The sequence below is a fragment of the Taudactylus pleione genome, unplaced genomic scaffold (genome assembly GCF_031769625.1).
Source record: "Taudactylus pleione unplaced genomic scaffold, aTauple2 ptg000490l, whole genome shotgun sequence".
NCBI classification, from domain to species: Eukaryota; Metazoa; Chordata; class Amphibia; order Anura; family Myobatrachidae; genus Taudactylus; species Taudactylus pleione.
The window spans coordinates 169002-193750 of NW_028284892.1; the positions used below are offsets into that span (position 1 = coordinate 169002).

A 24749-nucleotide genomic window follows, 5' to 3' on the forward strand; every position below is an offset into this window, starting at 1 on the left:
TGCAGAAATATCACTGTGAATTTTTTAGAAGGAATGCTAAAATAAAAATCAAGTAAATTAAATTCACTTAAAATCAGTAACTGAACAAAGTAGCTACCTATCTACATGCTGAATAAATGATCATAACAACTTACTGTGAAAACCGACGCAGAAACTGGAATGATGAGTCTCCGTTACAGGTGACCAGAGCCTAATGCAGATTCCGCTCAGTTTTCACATAAATTACTCTACCCAAACACCCCCCACTATACATGTACATAACAGGCTTGCCTACTCTCCGGATTTGTCCGGGAGCCTCCCGAATATTGGGTGCCACTCTCCCGCCACCCGGAAAGGCAGGCAAGCCCCCCGCTGTATGCATACATTCAGCTCCCTCCCGGAAGGAGGTATACTGGGAAAATATTGTTTATATAGTGCGCCACCTCATTCAAAAAACATACAGTTCACAAGGGTGATTGCCGTTCCCTGTTAAGTAATCCAAAAAACTGCTCTAAGAGAAAAAAAAAAAAAAGTACAGCGCCTATACTCCAGTATATAAACACAACAATCAGCTCACAATTTCAAATGTTTAATATAATAATAAATATAATATTAATCACTATAAAAGAAGATAGTCTGTCTAATCATTAAAAAACATATTTGTAAAACAGAATATACATCAATGTTAGATAATGTACATAATACGGTTACAATAAAATGCAATATATGAGATAATCTTGATTGACCAAAATCTGCTGTATCTCATATATTGCATTTGATTGTACCTGTATTATGTACATTATGTAACATTGATTAATATTCTGTTTAACAAATATGTTTTTAATGAATAGAGACTCTTTTACAGTGATTAATATTAAACTAAATCAAACTGATATGAAAGCACTAGTGATTAATTAAACATTTAATTTCCAATTCACAATAATACACTATATATAATGTATTATTGTGAATTGGATATTAAGGGGTACATTTACTAAGAAGGGAGTTCTATTTAAGAAGTGATGTTGCCCATAGCAACCAGATTCTACTACTCATTTATCTAGCACCTTCTAGAAGATAATACCTGGAATCTGATTGGTTGCTATGGGCAACATCACTTCTTAGTAGAACTTCCATCTTAGTAAAGTTACCCCTAGATGTCTAATCGCTAGAGTTTTCATATCATAGTTTATTTTGGATTTCCTATTGTAGGCAGAGCACCCGCATTTTTTGAGAGCTGCAGGCGGGTGGTAGCATACTGATAGGCACCAGGAATTTTCTTTGTGTATTTGATATTAAACTAACATTTAAAATTGTGAGCTGATTTTATAAGTTGTGTTTATATATTGGAGTATAGGCGCTCTACTCTTTTACTTATCCAGAAAATATAGCTACTATGTTTTACAGTGTCAGCTGGTGAGGCCCCTAATTGTCTCTCCCTCTTCTCCTGCAAGGACTCCTAATCCCTTCCTGGTTTTAATCTGGGTTCCCCTTAACATACCGAGGGTCTATTTTATCATTGGTGGGTTTGTGCTGTTTTGCTGCATATCACAGTGATGCAGAACAGTTTCTGAGAAATAGATCAAGCAGAGTATTTATCGCCCTAAAATGACAACCTAAAGCTGCCATTAAAGGGTTCATGTAAAATGTGCGCTCCCCAAGAACACGCATTGAGATTTGACCCAGAGATAGGGCTGGAGCCACCATTATGCAGCTGCCTAGGGGCGCTGGCCACTGGAGGGCGCCGCACGCCACCTCCCCAGCTTTGCTGGTTCCCATTGCCAGGTAAGGGTTACGCTATCTCAAGATGAATTAAGCAACTTCACAGTCTATATAGAGTTTACTCTGTAGATTCCCTCTTGATAAATAGGAAGAAGCAGTGACAATTCTTTTATCCAGAAAATTAAAGGGGCTATCACTCCAGGGGGGCCCACACCACACACCCATATTATATCTACCTCTTCAGAGTCCCATTTCGGCTCTGGCTGCAAACAGAAATCACTGGGAAAATGGCAAAGCGGCCATTTTCCCGGAGACTTACACATGTGCAATAGAGAAATTTTCGGGAACATAGCGTGGATGCCAGGTTCCTGAAGACCTGCACATGCGCAGTATTCTCTGGCACAAATCCATAGTCTACAGTACTGCTGGAGAGAGGGCAGAGCCGGCCCTAGGCATAGGCAACATAGGCAAATGCCTAGAGGCATCTGAAAATGCCTAGAGGCTGGGGGGGAGGTTTGGGGCATCTGGATGGTGGCTCTGGCTACCCTGCAGCGGACAGCAACTAAAGTGGTCCGGGGGAGCTAGCGGCGGTACAGTCAGTGCATGGCACCAGCGCACACCGCTATGAAGGGGCTCGCAGCCTGCCGCACTAGACAGGTACTAATAATGAGTCATACTGACTCATAGTATGCTGACAGCCGCGGGCTGTAATGAAGAGGGAGAAGGTGGTGGTCCGGCCGCTCCACTCACCTCTGTTCATCTCTCCTTCGGCACTGCCTCTCTGTGTACAGCCTCTCCTCCTGCAGTTGCTGCCGGGTACTTGTTTTTTTTCTAACTGTCCCCGCCTGTCCTGCATTACCTGTCAGCCTGCCTGTCCTGCATTACCTGCTCCTCGGTAAATATCTCTAGTACCAACAGTACCATAACTGCAATGCCCTGTGGGCAGGGAGATGGGAGGGGTTGAATATTTTCATCTGTGGGGCAGTGATTTATTTCCTGTGTGGGGGCAATGTATATGATTTATTTCCTGTGTGGGGGCAATGTATATAATTTTTTTCCTGTGTGGGGGCAATGTATATGAATTTTTCTGTTTGGGGCCAATGTATATGACTTTTTTCCTGTGGGGGCAATGCATATGATTTTTTTCCTGTGTGGGGGCAATGCATATGATTTTTTTCCTGTGTGGGGGCAATGCATATGATTTTTTTCCTGTGTGGGGGCAATGCATATGATTTTTTTCCTGTGTGGGGGCAATGCATATGATTTTTTTCCTGTGTGGGGGCAATGTATATGATTTTTTTCCTGTGTGGGGGCAATGTATATGATTTTTTTCCTGTGTGGGGGCAATGCATATGATTTTTTTCCTGTGTGGGGGCAATGTATATGATTTTTTTCCTGTGGTGCAATGTATATAATTTTTCCCTGTTTGGGGCAGTGTGTTTTTTCCTGTGGGGGCGATGTATTTGCCAGCCACCAAGCACAGGAAGGACTAGGAGCCTAGAAACAACTGCAGGGGCGGACGCACGGCAGCTGCATTCTCGTATGTGCTTCAGCAATCAGCTTCACAGGTAGCATGGCAGCTCTCAAGAGACAATTTTTGACTTATGCTGGGTAAACACTAGACTATATGTCACTGACGATGTGTGCTCCCGCTCATTGTCAGTAACTCGCCCATCAGACCTGCATCTATGTCCGACAGGTGATATCGCCAGCAGGGGCCATGCTGCCAACTGCAGCATGGCTCCCGCTGTTGCTGCCAGCATCGACAAGAGTTTATCCGCTTGCCAATGCTGGCACCCCACTGGGATCCGCCGCATGCGACATCAGTGCTGGGTACACATCGCTAAGTGTGTACCCAGTGCAAGTCAGCTCAGCATCAGTGAGGGGTGTTGAGCTGACTGCTTTGAGAGGTGCTGTGTGCTGGCCGGTGTGAGGGGTGATGAGTTCTGCTGCTGTGATCTGTGCTGCTGGGTGAGGGGCGCTGTGCTGGCTGAGGATTGCTGTGGGCGAATGTGTTGCTGGCTGCTGCTGTGATCTGCACTGCTGGGAGAAGGGTGCTGGGTCAGAGACGGACCTCATGGCCGTGCTAGGGGGCACCAGCCTAAATTTTGCCTAGGGCATCAAATTGGTTAGGGCCGGCTCTGAGAGAGGGGGCCAGCACACAGCCTGCACACGTGCCCCCACCTCTCTTAAACCGCCCCTATCATCACTGCTTGATAGATAGACCCCTGAAGCTTTTAATTGTGAGCACTGACTACATGAACCCTATACCGCTCTCCGTGTATAGGTATTCTGATAATCGATGTAGGACAGGACATCCATTGTGCTATTACCAGTGTTGCCAACCTTTGTAAATAGGTTTTATAGCAGATAGCAGTACACAGAGTACAAGGGCGGTACAGGGAGCTGAAAGCGGTTTTTAGTTTTACAAGATGCCATAATTCCGGAAGACATATAGATATAGATAGTTCCTCACAATCACCACTTCCCACGTTGTCTCTCCACACTCAGGGCCTGATTCAGACCCAGTCGCAAGCGCTGAGTGCTCGCAACTGGGTCGATGGTGGCCCACAGTGCATGCGCACGACGGAGCTGGCTCCGTCGTGCCCATGCGTGAGACCCGGCTAGCGACGGGCAATCCGTCGCTCCGGGTCTCGCACCAAAGGGGGCGAGCTGTCGATGTTGAGTGACAGCTCGCCCCCTTTGATGGGCGTGCCGGGGGCGTGGCTGCCCAAACTGAGGCGTTCCCATGAGAACACCTGCTGTTTGGGGGTGGCCCCACTGACATCACAAGTGATGTCAGTGGGAGAGCTTTCAGCTCTGTTAGAACCGAAAGCTCTCTGGGGCTTACGGCAACGAGACCCTACCACAAGGGTCTCGTCGCAAGCCCGATAGTCGCAATGGTCTTGACCAGCGCGACCATCATCATGGCCGCTCGCTATAGCTGTGGGATTAAAGGTCCGCGCATGCGCCGACCGGTCGCCGCTGCTACCCCCGATCACCAGTCCCTGGAGTCAGGTTAGTAATTTTTTTTGTTATTATTTTTTTTTTACAGTGATCAGCTTGCGGTCTGTTCAGACCACACAGCTGATTACTGGGACCGACTCCCGGCTCTGCTCTCAGAGTGGGAGCCCGGTAACCGGGGGAAAGTCTGGATAACGCCACCTCCAGGTGGCGTTATTATCACAGGGCTTTCCCCGATATTTTTTGTAACTGTGGTCGGATCACATTTCCCATTACAATTATGGGAAATGCGATCTGCTTTACTAAAAATAAGTGATACTGGGGGTTGGAGTCGAATATTACTAATTCTACTCCAATTGCCCTGTAATAACTACAGGTGAAACTAAAATAATGTGAAAAGGGTGTGAAAACACCCTTTTTCACTTTATTTTAGTAAAAATAATGTTAATAAACAGAGCCCACTGTCCTTATCCGTATGACTACAGGTGCTGGTTTATGAAGTGTATTTCTGGAGGAGTGTGGTAAGGTGGACCCTGTGATCAATTACCTAAAGGAACTATCTTTTTGGTGTACTGCAAGATTGGATTAACTTGAATGACAGTAATTCCTTTTCGGTGCTGAGATTATTTATAAAAGAATTTTGTAAGACTATTTTTGCAACAAGCGGGTCGATGGTGGCCCAGTGCACATGCGTGCGCAAGCCCCGTAGTTAGTGAGAACGATGTTGATCGACAGCTCGCCCCGGGGAGGGGGGGTGGCTGCACAAACGGAGGCGTTCTCGAAGGAACGCCTGCCGTTTGTGGTCGGCCCTACTGACATCACTCGTGATGTCAGTAGTGGACTTCCTGCTCTATTAAAGCAGGAAGTCCACTCGGCATTGCGAGTGCTGAGACCCTACCTTAGGGTCTCCTCGCAATGCCGATGGACACTCACAGCTATGCGAGCGGCCTGGAGGTGGAAATTTGAAAAAAATTCCCCGCCCTGATTCAGAGCCAGCGCTCGCAAACAGCCCTGAGTGTGGAGAGACAACGTGGGAAGTGGTGATTGTCAGGAACTATCTATATCTATATGTCTTCTGGAATTATGGCATCCTAGAACACTTGGCTATATGCAGAACATTTATACAGTTCATAAGGTTTGGATAAGCATTGAAAGTGGATTTATTTATTTTTAGAAAAAGTCAATGTCTTGTTTAAAGCCCAAGGGCTCTATTTACTACAATCCGCATATTGAATGCGGATTGTAGTGTGATATTACCGAGTGAATTCGCATTGCGAATTCAGGCAATATCACAGGGATTTGCGATAAAGCTCTGTCCCTGTGGATCCCATCCGCACTCTAGTCGCGGTATTTTCGGAAAAAATACCGCGACTAAGAGCCCGCGCATGCGCCGACCGACCACCGCTACTACCCCCCACCGACACTAAGCCCCACCCCCGGTGCTAAGCCCCGCCCCCGCAATCGCGGAACCCCGCGACCCCCCCGCGCGACCCCCACCTCCCTTCATTACACTTACCTGCATCCTCCTGGCCTCCGGGGATCTTCTCCGGGCTCCTCGATCAGGTGATCTCCCATACTGCACTGGGACCCGATCACCTGATGACCGGGCCCCATTGTACTATGGGAGACCAGCTGACCGGAGAGGGGCCATCACCGGAGGCCCGATCACCGGTCCCTGGATTCAGGTAAGGAAGAAAAAAAAATTTACATTTTTTTTTTTCTTTTTTTTACAGCAATCAGCTTGCGGTCTGCTTAGACCACATAGCTGATTACTGGTACCGGCTCCCACCTCTGCTCTTCCCGTTAGAGCAGAGTGGGAGCCCGGTAACCGGGGGAGACCCTGGATAACGCCACCTCCAGGTGGCGTTATTATCACAGGGCTTCCCCCGGTATTTTTTTACAATTTATTTTTAGTAACTTTGGTCGGATCACATTTCCCATTACAGTTATGGGAAATGCGATCTGCTTTACTAAAAATAAGTGATACTGGGGGTTGGAGTAGAATTTTACTAATTCTACTCCAATTGCCCTGTAATAACTATAGGTGATACTAAAATAATGTGAAAAGGGTGTGAAAACACAAAACACCCTTTTTCACTTTATTTTAGTAAAAATAATGTTAATAAATAGAGCCCTAAAGCAGGGAAAGGCAGCACATCCTTACACCTACTAAGTGATAGGGAGCAGGAATCTCTCTGAGGCAATCTAAACCAAATATTTAAAAACAAATGGAATAAACACCAGGTGTATCTGCAGTGTAGTAGTTATGGTAGTAATATCAATATCTGCAACATTTTATATTATTTTCTGTCTGGGTCCTGCACAATTTACTGTGTTGCGCTGCATTTAATAAGCAAACCTCAGACCATGTGAATTCACCTATGAACCGGCCACTGCGATCGTGACTGCAATCGAAGTGACTACGCAGACCGTTTATGGGTGGTGACGCGGGAGGGGGGGGGGTCAGTGAAACGCAGGCATGCCAGAGCGTTTGAGCGCATTGCAGTGGCGTGCATAAATTATCCACTGTGATGCCGTACGCAGCCTGAGGTCTCATAGCGTGCGCTGAAGTTAGCAATTTCTGAGTGAGGTCGGGGCTTGTGCAAGTGTACGTGAGGCTGCGATGGTACTCTATGGTACCGATGGCTTCGCAGTCTTGCTAAGGATTACACACAAGGATGTGTGTAAGGTAAAGTGGGCGTCCTTATGTTGTGCTGCGATCGCAATGGATTAGCATACTATCGCAGTGAGACTGCGTGCGTAATCGCTATTGCAATCGGTAGTGAATCAGGCCCTCGTTCCTCAAGGCACCCTAACAATTCAGGTTTTCAGTCTATCCATGCTGGTGCATAAATGGTATAATCAGACTGGCTGAGGGATTAATTAAGGCAACGGTGCTTAAGTATGGGTATCCTGAAAACCTGGGCTATTAGGGTGCCTTATGGACTGGGTTTGAGAACCATTGTACTAAGGGAAACGCGCAGGGACAGCAGTTGCGGTAACCACTCTCCCCGTGCGCTACATCCTCAGCATTATGTAGGAGAGTGCATTACGCTATTAGTACATAGCAACAAACCATAAAACTCAGCAGAAACTGCATCATGGGGAAGAACTCACAGGTGAGGGGAGAAGAGAGGGATAATACAATGTGTGAGTAGAGATAGGCAAGTAAGCACCCAAATACTCTGAGCAGGAAGACACAACATAAGTCAGCATTAGGACAGTACTGCGTATAGGCAGAACATAATGTCATCTCCATTATACAACCGAGGGTGTAAGACAGCAACAAACAGGATCAAATAACAGACATGTAGCTTACTCAGCTTAAGTTTACACTTGTATGGTATCATAGCCCACAGCCAGTGCAACACGTTTTACTCACCACTAACAATGTGTGCGATGGATACGTATACAAAGAGCAGTTCTGGAATCAGCATGTCCGTGGTCCTTGCTAAGTGATCCTAAGTGTCCGCAGACTTGTTCTCGCTGCTTCTCCTAGAACAGCTGTCCAAGCTTCCTGCTCACAAGAGACAACCACGCCTCCCAAAGCGCACAAGGCTGAAATCCCCTTCTCCCTGCACAGAGCCTACTCCAGTGTAATGCTTCTTATGTTACAGGACCATACAGCACAGACGGTGTAGTGGGTTCCAATCCCATCACAGCCTTAACTGTGCGTAGTTTGTATAATCTCCCTGTGCCTGCGTAGGTTTCTCCCACACTCCAATAATATACAGGTAGGTGAATTGGCTCCCAAAAAAAAAACCCTAGTGTGTATATGTGTGTGAGCATGCGGTAGGGAATATAGAGTGTAAGCTCCACTGGGGCAGGGACTGACGTGAATGGCCAAATATTCTCTGTAAAGCGCTGCGGAATATGCGTGCGCTATATAAAGAACTGGTAATCAATAAATACAGAAAATAGCCATTTTCGGAGGACACCCACAAATATTAAGTATCCCCGAGATGTATTACAGAGGACCGCATTTCCGACAGCGGCCACAACCCCCATAGATTTCTATCTGTGATGCTGCCAGATTTACCAAGCTGCTGGAGAGAGTTGGGCAATGGCCGAAATGCATGCACAGGGGTGAAGACAATGGCGTATCTATAATGGGTGCAGTGTGTGCGGGGCACACTGGCCCCCGGGTCCAGGGGGGCCCCACACTGCACCCATATTATTTTAAACTTACCTGTCCGTGGTCCCGCGTCGGGTGTCAGTGCTGCTCAGAACAACGTAAAATGGCCGCCGCGGCCATTTTTCCGGTGTTCTGCGCATGCGCAGTAGACTCCCGGCACACTCTAGTGCCCAGAGTCTACTAAGGCTCCAGTGGCTGGCTAGCCGCATCAGCCGGCTGCCGGCCACCGGGGAGAGAGGAGGAGGCCCTGCACGGGGAGTGCACACAGGCCCCCTCCTCTCTGAAGACGCCCCTGAGTGAAGAGACCACTGATGTGTATATCGCAGGGATGGGCCCCTGGCCCCGTGGGTGCGCAATCATCACATCCTGCAATGTAATCATGGCTGCGCTACTATTGCATCCAGATCACATTTCAAATGCGATTAATATAAATGGGCCCCTATGTGTAATGCTGGGTACACAGTATGACATGATCTATTGCCCCATAATAAAGCTTTTTGTTCTGTATACCATCTATAATACCACAGATTAGCCCTATCATGCTGTGTTCTCTTTTCCTGTATAGCAGAGGTTCTCAAACTCAGTCCTCAGGACCCCCACACAGGTCACGTTTTCCAGGTCACCCAGCAGGTGCACAGGTGTATTCATTACTCACTGACACATTTTGAAAGATCCACAGGTGGTTCTAATTATCTCACTTGCGATTGTGAGGAGACCTGGAAAACATGCACTGTTTGGGTTCCTGAGGACTGAGTTGGAGAACCTGTGCTGTATAGTATGCAGAGTAATGCAGCCCATAAAGGGTGTGGTAAAGCAGCCGATCCGATGGATTGGTGCGATATGGCTGCAAGTGAATAGGCCTGATGTCGGACTGAGCGAGCACCCATGGGGGTCGTACATCGCACCCCCTGATCTTACTGCAGGTTCAGTCGATCAGGGGATACGATGTGCAATTCCATGCAGAGCTATGCGGGTGAGGGAGGGGGAGCCGGCATATCGGGCGGTCGGTCACCCGATTGCACCGTGTGTTGGGACCGCCCGATTTGTCAGATGCTGGATCCCCAGTCGGGTTGCACGGTGCCTATCGCACCATGTATGGCCCGCTTTAGTGTTTAAATAAAAATTCTGCCATATTTTAAACATATTGCAGTAGGTGATTGGTTTCCACAGGACATCTTTTAAATAAAACACAAACCATAACAAGCAGGACCCCCATACCTCTCTGTCTGTCTATTATTACCCAGTTTTGCTCCCAATTGTAAAGCACAACTGAATATGCTGGTGCTATATCAGTAACGGTTAATAAATAGGATACAAAGGTCTGCTCACTGGTATGCTGCTTTAATATTGTTTATGCACAATAAAACTTTACAGTCATCTCTCCTCACTCGTCACTCCCTGTCATAACATTGTGTCACACTACTGTGGTTTTTCTTCACATTGTTGGGTTATTCCGTTTTGAAAAAAATAAAAATAAAATAACAGTCACAGCACATTCAAATAAATATTTCAAGTTTACATAAATCAACACACAGTAATGACTTATATGAATCCAAGATATAAAATAAAAATAAAAAAAATCACTTGTATTGAACAATACCAGGATATGCAGCCATCCATGTATCCAACAATGCCAGGATATGTAGCCACCCATGTATCCAACAATGCCAGGATATATAGCCACCCATGTATCCACTGCTGCCAGGATAGGTAGCCACCCATGTATCCAACAATGCCAGGATATGTAGCCACCCATGAATCCAACAATCCCAGGATAGGTAGCCACCCATGTATCCAACAATGCCAGGATAGGTAGCCACCCATGTATCCAACAATGCCAGGATAGGTAGCCACCCATGTATCCAATGCCAGGATATGTAGCCACCCATGTATCCAACAATGCCAGGATATGTAGCCACCCATGTATCCAACAATACCAGGATATGTAGCCACCCATGTATCCAACAATACCAGGATATGTAGCCACCCATGTATCCAACAATACCAGGATATGTAGCCACCCATGTATCCAACAATATCAGGATATGTAGCCACCCATGTATCCAACAATACCAGGATATGTAGCCACCCATGTATCCAACAATGCCAGGATATGTAGCCACTCATGTATCCACTGCTGCCAGGATAGGTAGCCACCCATGTATCCAACAATGCCAGGATAGGTAGCCACCCATGTATCCAACAATACCAGGATATGTAGCCACCCATGTATCCAACAATACCAGGATATGTAGCCACCCATGTATCCAACAATGCCAGGATATGTAGCCACCCATGTATCCAACAATACCAGGATATGTAGCCACCCATGTATCCAACAATGCCAGGATATATAGCCACCCATGTATCCAACAATGCCAGGATATGTAGCCACCCATGTTTCCAACAATACCAGGATATGTAGCTACCCATGTGTCCAAAAATACCAGGATATGTAGCCACCCATGTATCCAACGATACTTCTGGGACAGTAGACAAGTATGGTTATGTGGCACCCCACCAATACCCTGTGTTCCTACCTAGGCTGATGTGCCCTTATGAAAATGTAAAGTATTAATGTGACTCCTGCCATTGTCTAATATAGGGCATGATTTAACTGGTTTCATTAAGGTTCAGGGACTTTTGCACTTCCCCCTCAGCGGTGGTGGACATTAGGGGACCAGCGAGTACTGTAGCAGGCTCAAGGTTATGAACTACAGAAAAATGGCAGTTGGTGGCTGCGCTGTGGTGAGGTCACTGCCAGTGGGAGCAAAGCTGCGGTGTGTGTGTCACCGGGTTCCCAGTGGTATTTCCCAGTGACCGGAGGGCTTCTCCCTTAACAGGCACTCGGTGGGCTGCAGAAGAAGGTATCCAATCAGTTGGGGAGAGCAATGGCTACAGATAAAGAGGACATCTTGTCAGCCCTCAGTTATCAGCTGGAGCCAGCGTTAGTGTATGATACAGGTCGGTAGTCCTGCATTACTGTCCACACACAGCCCAAGTCCATATTAGAGAGGGACAACGCCAGAGACAGTATAACCCTTTAGCTGAACAAAGCATAGTCCCAACTATGTGCTGCTTCCCATAACAGTGTTGTTAATACCACAGAGTGAGGAGTTACTGCCGTAATGTAACAGGCAGTTCCTCTGAGAGTGTCAGAAAAGACTATAGAGAGTCAGTCATCTGATCACACAGAGCTAATAGCTCCACCTTATAGGAGGAGCCAGGACTGGGCAGTGTAATGAAAGTACCCAGTCAGTCAGTACAGAGAGGGTATAGTGTTCAGCCCTGACCAAGGAACAGCACCAGAATTTTATTAACATCTTTTGAGTCAGCAAACTTTCCAGTACCTGTAATAATATTCTCAGAGACTTCCTGGAGCACAGTACTAATGAAAGTTTGTTGCCAATGCTGGGATGTTTACAAAGTAACAAATGAGATCACATCAGTGTGTTGCAACTATTTCTATGCAAAACAAAGACACTTTAGTCCTTACTTCAGCAAAGCTTAGCAAACACAGTATGTGCTTATAACATATACAGTCAGGTGCATAAATATTGGGACATTGACAGAATTTTCATATTTTGGCCTCTATTCACCACCACAATGGCTTTGAAATGAAAAAAACAAGATGTGCTTTAACTGCAGACTTTCAGATTTAATTTAAGGGTAATCGCATCCAAATCAGGTGAACGGTGTAGGAATTACAACGGTTTCTATATGTGCCTCCCACTTTTTAAGGGGCCAAAAGTAATGGGACAAACTAAACAATCCTAAATCTAACTTTCACTTTTTAATACTTTGTTGCAAATCCTTTGCAGGCAATTACAGCCTGAAGTCTGGAACACATAGACATCCCCAGACGCTGGGTTTCATCCCTGGTGATGCTCTGCCAGGCCTCTACTGCAAATGTCTTCAGTTCCTGCTTGTTCTTGGGGCATTTTCCCTTCAGTGTTGTCTTCATCAAGTGAAATGCATGCTCAATCGGATTCAGGTCAGGGGATTGACTTGGCCATTGCATAACATTCCACTTTTTAGCCTTAAAAAACTCATTGGTTGCTTTTGCAGTATGCTTTGGGTCATTGTCCATCTGCACTGTGAAGCACCGTCCAATAAGTTCTGAAGCATTTGCCTGAATATGAGCATATAATATTGCCCGAAATACTTCAGAATTCATTCTGCTGCTTTTGTCAGCAGTCATATCATCAATAAATACAAGGGAACCAGTTCCATTGGCAGCCATACATGCCCACACCATGACACTACCACCACCATGCTTCACTGATGAGGTGGTATGTTTTGGATCATGAGCAGTTCCTTTCCTTCTCCATACTCTTCTCTTCCCATCACTCTGGTACAAGTTGATCTTTGTCTCATCTGTCCATAGGATGTTGTTCCAGAACTGTAATGGCTTTTTTAGATGTTGTCTGGCAAACTCTAATCTGGTCTTTCTGTGTTTGAGGCTCACCAATGGTTTACATCTTGTGGTGAACCCTCTATATTCACTCTTGTGAAGTCTTCTCTTGATTGTTGACTTTGACACATATACACCTACCTCCTGGAGAGTGTTCTTGATTTGGCCAACTGTTGTGAAGGGGTTTTTCTTCACCAGGGAAATAATTCTTCTGTCATCCACCACAGTTGTTTTCCGTGGTCTTCCGGGTCTTTTGGTGTTGCTGAGCTCTCCGGTGCGTTCTTTCTTTTTAAGAATGTTCCAAACAGTTGATTTGGCCACACCTAATGTTTTTGCTATCTCTCTGATGGGTTTGTTTTGATTTTTCAGCCTAATGATGGCTTGCTTCACTGATAGTGACAGCTCTTTGGAACTCATATTGAGAGTCGACAGCAACTGATTCCAAATGCAAATGTCACACCTAGAATCAACTCCAGACCTTTTACCTGCTTAATTGATAATAAAAGAATGAGGGAATAGCCCACACCTGTCCATGAAATAGCTTTTGAGTTGATAGTCCCATTACTTTTGGCCCCTTAAAAAGTGGGAGGCACATATAGAAACCGTTGTAACTCCTACACCGTTCACCTGATTTGGATGTAATTACCCTCAAATTAAATCTGAAAGTCTGCAGATAAAGCCCATCTTGTTTGTTTCATTTCAAAGCCATTGTGGTGGTGAATAGAGGCCAAAATCTGAAAATTCTGTCAATGTCCCAATATTTATGCACCTGACTGTATAAATTGCAGGCTCCATAACTCTGATAAAGAGTCTAGAAGGAGGAAATACGTTCTGGCGAGTGCACAACCGAGCTCCATCATACTGATCTGATTTATCTCACTTTATGGGGACCCAAGGTTAAAGTTAATATATTAACTGCCTTATTCTATATAAAATATTGTTAACACTGGGCCTGATTCAGAGCCGAACGCTCTGACCAGAGCGCTCGCTCTGAGGGTCTCATTCAGAGCCGCTCGTAAGTGGCCGTTCGCTCGTTCCGAGCGATGTTCGCACATCTGCGCATGCGTACGGTTTGCAATACGCATGCGCGAACCAGTCAGTGCGGCCGAAAAATGTTTGTTCACTATATAGCGAATGCCTGCTATTTTGAGTGACAGAGGGAGGCGTATGTGGGTGGTAACAGGGGAAGGTGCTTGAAAACGGGGAGTGGAAAACAGAACGCAGGCGTGCTTAAAGGTCAAAACGGGTGTTTTAAGGGTGTGCATAATTAATACAGCAGCGTCATTGACCACGTTACTTGGTTGTTTTATAGTCAGAACTGCTCGCAAAATAGCGGTAGGAAAAACCAGCCACAAGAATAGCGAGCAGTTCATACGCTGTTTGATGTACTCGATTAATCTAATAAATAGCGGACATGACGTATGGTGCGAACGGTCAGGGGGTGTCTTTTTCAAAATTACGACCGCAAGTTTTGTTCGCTCGTTCAGACATAGAGGCGTGAACAGACCACAAAGAGTGAATGGTTCATTTGAATAGCCAGCCCCTTTTTTGAACGAGCGAGCGCAAATAGCGTCCGGCTCTGAATCAGACCCTCAATCAGGGCCCTCCTCCCTAAAAATGGAACGACCTCTTGGACGCTCGCATAGCTGTGGGTTACCACCCACAGCTATAGCGAGCGTCCATGATGATGGTCGCGATGGTCAAGACCATCGCGACCATCGGGCTTGCGATGAGACCCTGCGGTAGGGTCTCGCTGCCGCAAGCCCTGGAGTGATTTTGGCTCTATCAGAGCCAAAATCACTCCCACTGACATCACTAGTGATGTCAGTGGGGTCGGACCCAGACGGTAGGCGTTCCCATGGGAACGCCTCCGTCTGGCAGTCACGCCCCCGGCACGCCCACCAAAGGGGGCGTGCTGTCACTCACCATAGACAGCACGCCCCCTTTGGTGTGAGATCCTCGTCGCTCGCCGGGTCTCGTGCATGCGCACGACGGAGCTCCCTCAGTTGTGCGCATGTGCATTCGGGCACCATCGACCCGCTTGCGAGTGTCCTTCGCTCGCGAGCGGGTCTGAATTAGGCCCACTGTGCTCTGTTATTGAGTAATGTTTTAAATTGGTTGTAAGTATAAGAAGTTTGTTTTGCTATAGAAGTGTTTTATTATAGGGATAATACAACCGCATTAAGTGTAATATTACAAAGCAAAACAAGTCTACCCAGTCAAGTTTCCAGTTAAATAAATTGTATAAAACATTATTGTGGTGAAGGTTATTAGATATTGTAATATTTTCTGTGTGCAACGATCCTGCTTATTGGAGTATCACAGTTACATTACAGACAGTGAGCCTGATTCACTACGGATCACTATTGCAATCGCGGCTGCGATCACGCACGCCTGCTGCAAAAATATGCTAAATGACTGCCATTGCACAGCCAGCATAGAGACGCCCACTGCCTCCGCTACCGCTGTCTCACATCTGTAATGCTTTGCATATGCATCGGTAACATGGAGTAACATCGGCCCCTCTCGCACAATTACAGCAGGTCTGACCTTACTCAGAAATCGCTAACCTCGTCACACGCAGTGAGTACACAAGCTGCGTATGCCGTCGCAGTGGATAATTTAAGCATGCCCGTGCAACGGTGTTCAAATGGACACACGCCTGTGTTTCTGCACTCCCTCGTCACCACCTCCAAACGCTGATGTCCCACCCCTTGGCCTGCGATGGCTTTGTAACTGCGTAGGTGCTCGCAATGCACTGCGATGCATGTATGGCCGATCTGTGTGCGCTGTTGCGATCCGCAATAGGCCCAGTATACGCTGTGAAGTGTTGCACCAACCTCACAAACTCATCCAACCAAGTGATAGATGAGACAATTAATGATATTATTCAGCTGATAAATTATTTAGCTAGGAGGCATAATTACACTAATGTAATAGCAGAGTCTTGGTTCTCCTGGTTAGATCCAGCAATTTGGTGTTCAGGGATAGGGACCTGTATCGATTCCTGCCTGTCTATACCTTCTAACAATCGATTCCTGCCTATACCTTCTAACAATATTCCTTCCTATACCTTCTAAAATTGTCACTATTCAGCGTTGTGAGACGCACAAGAAATAAATGCTTTCAGACTGAGTGTGGTTCCAAAGCACAAAAAGTTATTATTCAATATAAAAACAGATGGTTACACGCTGTGATCTAAATACAATTAGCGCAAGTAAATCATACAGACCCAAGGTACAGTTGTTACATTCGCACGCGCTCTGGGCCCAGATACCGGCATCAGCAATAGAAACCTCCGTCAACAGCACAGCAAGAAGACTCTTGGGAGCACACATATATACTCTTACAGGGATAGGCAATACAATAGAACAGATTGGCATGATTCCATTGTTTCTCCGTCATGGTGCTTCAGTTACAGGATAGTTCATAGGTCAATTCAAATGGACACAGGTCAGCCTCCAACAGCCCTTTGTATCCTTTTTCCCGCTGCATGCTAATCTAAGCTGCTAACATTACAGAGTACATTTTAATGTTTTAACTCTCTATAGTCCATAATTTGCAGACGCATGTTGCGATCTTCTCACCGATGATACCGGAAATCTGTTGAGACACAGTGGATCAGTACAACACCAAACACTGTCTGTTTATCATGTACTAAACTTTAGATATCAAATAACATTTATTTCACAACATTAATCATTACTGAATAAACCTTGAATACTACTCTTTAATGTTAAGGAACTTTTTATGTAAGTGTGCAGTGTGTAAGTATTGGGGAAATTGGGAAAAGACGCTAGATAGCGCTGTGCAACTGTGTTTAGTGGAGTACACCATGGTACGTGTTTTGCAGTGTTAATCATTTTATATGTTTTAGTGACTGTCTGTATTTGTATGGTGAGGACTTTTAATTTCTTTCTATTGTGTGGGAATCGCACGACGCTAAATAATAGCATCGCCGTATGTACTTATAATGGCGAGTGTCACTAAAATGGCGCTGGGCGGCAAGTCGCAAAATGGGGTCTCATTGCCATTCGCAAGATGGCGTCGCCCCGATCTAATTTTAAACCGATCCTGTCTCAGCCAATTATCCGGCTTCGACATCTGGTTTTCAGAATTAATACACACAGAAGACGCTTGCTCGTAGTGGTATTGGTAATATTGCTAACTGTATACAGGATGAGTGTCCCATATCCAAAATGCTTGGGGCCACGGGTATTTCGGATATCAGAATATTCCGTATTTTGGAATAATTGCGCACTATAATGAGATATGTTGGGAATGGGACCCAAATCTAAACATAGAATGCATTTATGTAATATATACATCTTATACACACCCTGCAGGTCATTTTATACAATATTTACAATAATTTTGTGGCTCAAACAAAGTTTGTGTACATACATGAAATTCATTTATGTTTCACATACACCGTATACAGAGCCTGAAGGTCATTCTATTCAATATTTTTACTCATTTTGTGCCTGAAAGAAAGTTTTTGTACATTGAACCATCACAAAGCAAAAGGTTTCATTATCTCAGTCATGTTAAAAAAAAAAAAAAAATCCGTATTTCGGAATATATGGATATGGGAGACTCAACCTGTATCGGATACTGACATGCAAACCCAGAACAAATTGTTTGCATGACACACAGACACAAATATTATAGAATTTAGAAGACGACTAATGAATTAAGCCAAATGTAAAATATAAGAAAACCATTAATATAGTGTTAAATGTATTAATATGAAAATGTATGTAAAGGGGCAGCTATAATCTGTGGATTACGAGAGTGAAGGTATTGAGAAGCAAAGCCTTCAGAGGACTGAGATGTTAAAGCCACAATAATGTAAGGTGTTGTGTGGCTGCAGAACCTTATCTCCTGACAGCAGGGGATTGCTATCTGATTCCGGGCAAGTCAACAAGACAAAAATAGCAGACACTAGTGATAAAGCAGTTTCAAAGTTTTTGTTTCTGTAAAGTAATATCCCATACCTGGGAAAGAGTGAGGACAAGATGCATCAACGCTAACAATTCAGTCAAACCTCCGAAAATGCAGTTTTCGGAGGCTTGACTAAATTTTCCATATGCCCCAAGGTCCGGAAAACTGAAGCTTTCCGGAGCTTGTACCACACAAAAAAATCATCTATAGGCGGTGTTGCCTAATAGAAGCCTGTGGGCGTCTTTTTGGGAGACTTCCCCCTGATCAATCCAATAGGATCGCTCCCAAGGTTCCCCACGGGTCGCACATGCGCAGAGGGACTCCCACGTCATAACCCCGGGAGTCTCCACACCGCAAAGTACATCTCTTATCGGGAGAACTGTCCTTTGCTTAAATCATCAAGTAAACGGCGTTACTAAACACTGGTATGCACGCAATGATTGGCCGGATAACATCGAATCCGAAATGCGCTGCTCGATGCATCCAGCCCTAAAGCTGCGACCATTCATGGAGTTGCAAGTTTGAGAAACTTTTCCCAGGACAAATGTCAATTAGGACCTTTCAGTTTAATGTCTGAAGTCCGCCTAATTCATGAAAATCCTATTGTCTGCAACAAAAGAACAATTTAAATATTGATAAGCCACTGAGCAGCGGTAAAGCATCCGATCTCTCGGCTACAGAGAGTCAGGAGCTGCTGACGAAGGTGCTTAACAGCACAGAAACGCATTGAGATTTTTGGACTATTTCAGGATATCTATTGAACATTCCCCTCACTGGGTTAAACATCACCCGATTGTATCCAGCTATAGCCGGGAGATTGGATGCTGTACCGGTGTTAAGTGGCTGGACCTGTCACCACACGCTGCATTGTGAGTAATATCTCAATAACTTATTGGACTTTGAGTCGTATTCAATTTGAGCGGACCCGCGATACTTTTCCGCCTCCCAGACTTTTCGCCTACATCCCGTGTTTTGTAGGCGGAAAAGTATCGCGCACGTGCCTGATATTCCCTGTATTCAATTAAAAAGTTCGCGAAAACGGGACCCGGCGAAACTTGGAAAGTACTGTCAGATTTGGGGAAATAAGCCTGACACCCCCCAAAAGATGCTCTGACAGGTGGGTTAGCTATGATACCCCCCGATTTGGCTTGCTGAAGGTATTTGGTGTTTTTAAACAGGCTCAATAGCTGCTAAATAGCGTTTTTGTATAAGTGGTGCAGAATAGTATTCAGGAGGTTTTTTTGCTGAAAATAACTTATCCCAGCAAATTTGGGGTTCTTGAAAATGGGGGTCAGCATATTTTAAAGTAGCTAAAGTGAAGTTGAAAAACTCGTGAAAAATCCACCTGCTGCAAGCCCCTGCAATGAAAAAAAACACCTGGGACATACTTGGGGACCCCCCAGAGTCAAGTTCGCTCGTTTTTATCTTTGTACCCCAAAAAATTTTTTCGCCCCCAAATTCAAAGTGTTTTTTTTGGGTGTCTTAAGTGTTTTTTAAAAAATTTTGACGCAGTTTACCTTTGGGGGACTGTCTGAAGGCTGCATGGGGGTTCCCACAACATTGCACCCCAAAACCCCAATTCTGCTCTATTTTCCGCCTGCTATTCATGGGCGAAACTTTTCCACCTATTACATTGCATAGGCGGAAAGTCTTTCAAATAGAATACGGCTATACAACCGGAGGGTTGTATAGCACTAATAGCCTTTGGGACGAGACGGTGCACGGATGCGGTAATTACCCATTCCTATAAACTGGGTTACCAATGATAAACCACCTTAAGAAAAATCCACTGGGGGTAACAATATCCAATATATAAGCACATACCTGTGTCATCTGTATCTCTAACCACATGGCTTTATAATGAGCATCTTTATATAAGACTTACAGTATTTCATATGTATCAAAGCTTGATGTGAGATAAAATTGTGCGATATATATCACCAACCAATCAGCTCCAAACTATCATTTCTTAAACACAGCCTGCAAAATGTAAGTTAGAAGCTGATTGGTTGGTGATATAGATCTCACAATTTTATCTCACATCAAGCTTTGATACATAGGCCCCTTATTAGACTGTACAGATATTAGCAATTCATTCCCAGGATACTGTTGAATTATACCAGTAGTTACTTTTACAGTATTAAACGATAAATTGTATCTAGATTATGTGATCTTTTATGACTGTTGCATGCATATTTTTATGGTTTTGCGATTGTAGCAATAAACGTGGACTTGTTTATTCTATACAGAGATTAACTTTATTTGGCTTAAACATAGGATTGTGCAGCCAAATTTGTCAATTTAGGGAGCCTAGTTACTAAGCAGTTTAAGGAGACAGAGTGAAAAGTGATAAGAAAGTGAAAAGGTGCCAGCCAATCAGCTCCCAACTGTCATTTGTCAAACACAGCCTGTGAGATGACAGTTGGGAGCTGATTGGCTGGCACCTTATCACTTCCTTATCACTTTTCACTCTGTCTCCTAACACTGCTTAGTAACTAGACCCCTATGTTTTTTGAAAATATTAAAGAATTTTCTTGTTCGGAAGCTGCAACCAATTAAGCCAATTTGATAATTAAACACGGGCTGCAGGGCAAGCACCAGTGCCAGCTAATATTTTGTTCATTTGTCTTCCATCACGGTGCCTCCGTGATGTGGCTCAGTAGTGCAATCTGAGCGGTTTCATGATAACATTACTGAGTAGAAGTTTTAGTTAGTCCTGTCCCTGACTTTGCCAGGGGCTCCGGACCCCTATATACGGAACTGCTTCATTAAGAATTAATTGAAGTCAATTAGCCGCGATAATCTGAAAATGTTCTGCAGCTTGATTTAACACACTCCCTGTAACCCTGCACCGGGTGTTTAATTATAAAAACAAGAGATATGGTAAGAACTTACCTTTGTTATCTCTGTTTCTACGAAGTCCATAGGGTCCACAGGGTTGACCTTGGGGTATAGCTGGATCTGGATCCACGGGCACCACGCAGTTAAAGCTTTAGCTACTCCCAGGATGCATCCTCCTCTATACCCCGCCCCCGAGCCACAGGCACCTCAGTTGGTAAGCAGCCAAGGCCGGAGGAGGAGACGAAACAGAGAGAAGGAAAACTGGAACACACAAGAAACCACAGAAAAGGGAGACGGAAAAACGGTGACCAGCAACACAGCCCATTTGAAGCCAAGTGCGTCAGGGCGGGTACTCTCCTGGCCGAAGCAATTGCCAGGAGAAACACAGTCTTAAGTGTTAACCACTTGAGGTCAACCGACTCAACAGGTTCAAAAGGAGGTCCCTGCAGGACCCGAAGAACCACCGCCAAGTCCCACGGAGCCACTGGAGGCACAAAGGGAGGCTGGATTCTAAGAACACCCTGGAAAAAGGTATGAACGTCAGGCAGTGTAGCGATTCTACGTTGGAACCACACCGACAGAGCCGATACATGAACCTTCAGGGAAGCAAGACGTAAGCCCAGGTCAAGACCTGACTGCAGAAATGCCAAAATCCTAGAAACCCTGAACACCTGAGGATCAAAGTTTCTGGACTCACACCCCTGAAAATAAGTGTGCCACACTCTGTGGTAAATCCGTGCAGAGGCCGGTTTACGCGCCCTCAGCATGGTACCGATGACAGGGCCTGAAAAACCCCGGGACCTTAAGACGGCTGCCTCAAGAGCCACGCCATCAAAGATAGCCGACCCAGATCTGGGTAAAAGGCAAGGCCCCTGAGACAGTAGGTCCCGAAGCTGAGGTAGAAGGAACGGAGCGTTGACGGACAAGCTCCTGAGATCAGAGTACCAAGGATGTCTGGGCCACGCTGGAGCCACCAGCAGAAACGTGCCCCCGTCCTGTTTGATTTTTCTTAGTAGCCGAGGGAGCAGGGAGATCAGCGGGAACAGATACGCTAGGTGAAATGTCCATTTCACCGATAGTGCGTCCACCAGGCTTGCGCCTGCGTCCCTTGTCCTTGAGCCGTACATGGGTAACTTGTAATTGTGACGAGAGGCCATCAGGTCCAACTCCGGCAGTCCCCATCTGTTCACGAGAAGTTGAAACACCTCTGGGTGAAGCGACCATTCCCCGGGATGCACGTCGTGACGGCTGAGGAAGTCTGCCTCCCAATTGAGGACTCCCAGGATGAAGACTGCTGAGATCGCTGGAAGGTGGCGCTCCGCCCAAGCCAGGATCTGAGACACCTCTGACATCGCAGCTCGGCTGCGAGTTCCTCCCTGGTGATTGATGTACGCCACCGTGGTGGCGTTGTCGGATTACACCTGCACTGCCCTTCCGTGAAGAGCGGTGCCGGACGACAGCAGAGCCCTGTAGATGGCCCGCAGTTCCAGCACGTTTATGGGGACAACTGCTTCCTCCGCAGACCAACAGCCCTGAAGAGACAACAAGCCGGTCACTGCCCCCCAACCCCGGAGACTGGCATCTGTTGTGAGCAGAACCCAGTCCGGGATCCAAAAGGGGCGACCCTCGATGAGATGGGCTGGCTGAAGCCACCAAGCTAGAGACTGGCGCACTTCCGAGGACAAGACCAGTGTCTGGGATCAGATCCGGTGAGGCAACCCGTTCCACTCCGATAAAATCTGCCCCTGCAGGGGCCTGGAATGGAACTGGGCAAATTCTACCATGTCGAATGCCGACACCATGGAACCTTAGGACTCTCATGGCCGAGTGTACCGACACCCTGGTCCTGCTCAGGCAACTGTGTATCCGCAGTTGTAGGGAAAACACCTTTTCCGGAGTCAGGAAAATTCTTTGCTGACGAGAATCCAGAAGGGCTCCCAAATGAACCATCCGTTGTGATGGGATCAGATTTGACTTCTTCCAATTTATCAACCACCCGTGTGCTTGAAGACAAGCAATGGTCAGGTGGAGATGTCAAAGAAGTACCTCCGGGGTGCCCGCCAGCAGAAGAAGATCATCCAGATACGGCAGCAGCCGTATGCCCTGGTCCCGAAGGTGGGCGGCCATAACTGCCATCACCTTGGTGAACACCCTCGGAGCCGTGGAAAGGCCAAAAGGCAACGCCCGAAACTGGTAGTGATGTTGCAGGATAGCAAACCTCAGATACCTCTGGTGTGCCGGTGCTATGGGCACATGAAGATAGGCGTCCTGGATATCCAGGGAGACCATGTAGTCCCCGGGTTCCATCGCCAGAATGATGGAACGTAACATTTCCATCCTGAACTTGGGAACCCTGAGGTATTTGTTCAGAGACTTCAAATTCAGGATAGGGCGATGAGAACCATTGGGCTTCTGTACCAGAAAGAGTAGAATAGTACCCCATCCCGCGTTGAGACTGCGGAACGGGAACAATGACCCCTGCTTGTAGCACGGATTGTACAGCCACCTGAATCTGGGACGCTTTGGCCGTGTCCAGAGAAGGACTCGTGCAAAAAAACTGGCGGGGCGGCCTGACCCAAAAAGACAGGGCGTACCCCTGAGAGACTACTTCTCAAACCCAGGCATGCGTGGTGGTATTGTGCCAACACTGGGCGAATTGGAGAAGTCGGCCTCCCACTCTGAGGTCCCCCAGAGGGAGGCCCGTCCCATCAGGCCGCAGGTTTATCTTCCTGGTTGGAAGAAGGGCACTGAGCACTCCAGGCTTGCTTCTTGGGTTTAGAGGCGGTCTTAGTCGCCGACTGTCTTGGAAAGGACTGACCTTTTGCCTTACCCTGAACCCGAAAGGAACGAAAAGCCGAGCTCCGGACCTTGGCAGGCGTTGCCGCTGAAGGGAGGAAAGCCGACTTGGATTTAGCCAGGGTATCCACTATTTTGTCCAAGTCCGGACCAAATAGTAATTCTCCATTGAAAGGCAAGGCCTCTAGGCCCTTCTTTGAATCAGAGTCCGCTCTCCAGGACCTCAGCCATAAGGATCGGCGGGCAGACACTGCTGCAGCCGATACTCAAGAAGTCAGCAGACTAGCATCCAAAGAGGCTTCTCCAATGTAGGAAGCAGCGTCCCTCATCTGTCCCAACAACGCCCTCTGGACATCCGGAGCGTTGTCCGGAAAGGTATCCTCCAATGCGTTGGCCCATCCCTCAATGGCCTTGGCCACCCAGGAGATGGCCATGGACAGTCGGGCCACTGCCCCTGAGAGGGAGTAAATGGACTTTAAGCAAGTCTCAACCTTCCTGTCCGTGGGATCCTTCAGCGAGGATATAGACTGTAATGGCAAAGTAGTGCTCCATATTAAACGTGTGACATGAGAATCCACCGCTGGTGGACGAATATGAGAAAGTAGCAGTGGGAGTCTTGCTGGCTGTGCTTTGGCAAGCATTAGCATACTCTTGCAGCTGTGTTTCGTGCAAAACTGTAGCTGCGATCACATTAGCAATCACTACTGCATGAGGCTGCAAGTCCCAACATTTTTACCTAAAAATAGGGATTTTCCCCAACATCTGGCCAGCTCAGGGGTTGCGAACAAAAAGCAGCACTGATTCCTTTGGAGAGTTAATGTGAGGTTACACGCATGTCTTACTGAACAGCAAAAGAAACGCGGCTGCCCACATTCACAGTTACCGCAGCTGATTGAATTCAGGACCTTTATGTGTGAGGTTTCTCTTTGGAGAACCACAACAGCAGATCATGTT

At 46.3% G+C, this 24749-nt stretch overlaps 1 protein-coding gene across 2 annotated transcripts in view; it reads right to left on the bottom strand.

Moving 5' to 3' along the window:
* LOC148502560 (CD48 antigen-like) overlaps positions 1-8321 on the bottom strand; it is a 34545-nt gene extending 26224 nt beyond the window's left edge. Inside the window, exon 1 of one of the 2 annotated variants that reach the window (XM_088449606.1) lies at positions 8048-8321. In XM_088449606.1, the coding sequence (XP_088305732.1) occupies positions 8048-8102 (55 nt within the window). In that variant the 5' untranslated portion in view covers positions 8103-8321. The remainder of the gene's footprint in view (positions 1-8047) is intronic. The other variant, XM_088449607.1, reaches the window with a different exon arrangement.
* Between the last annotated feature and the right edge of the window lie 16428 nt (positions 8322-24749).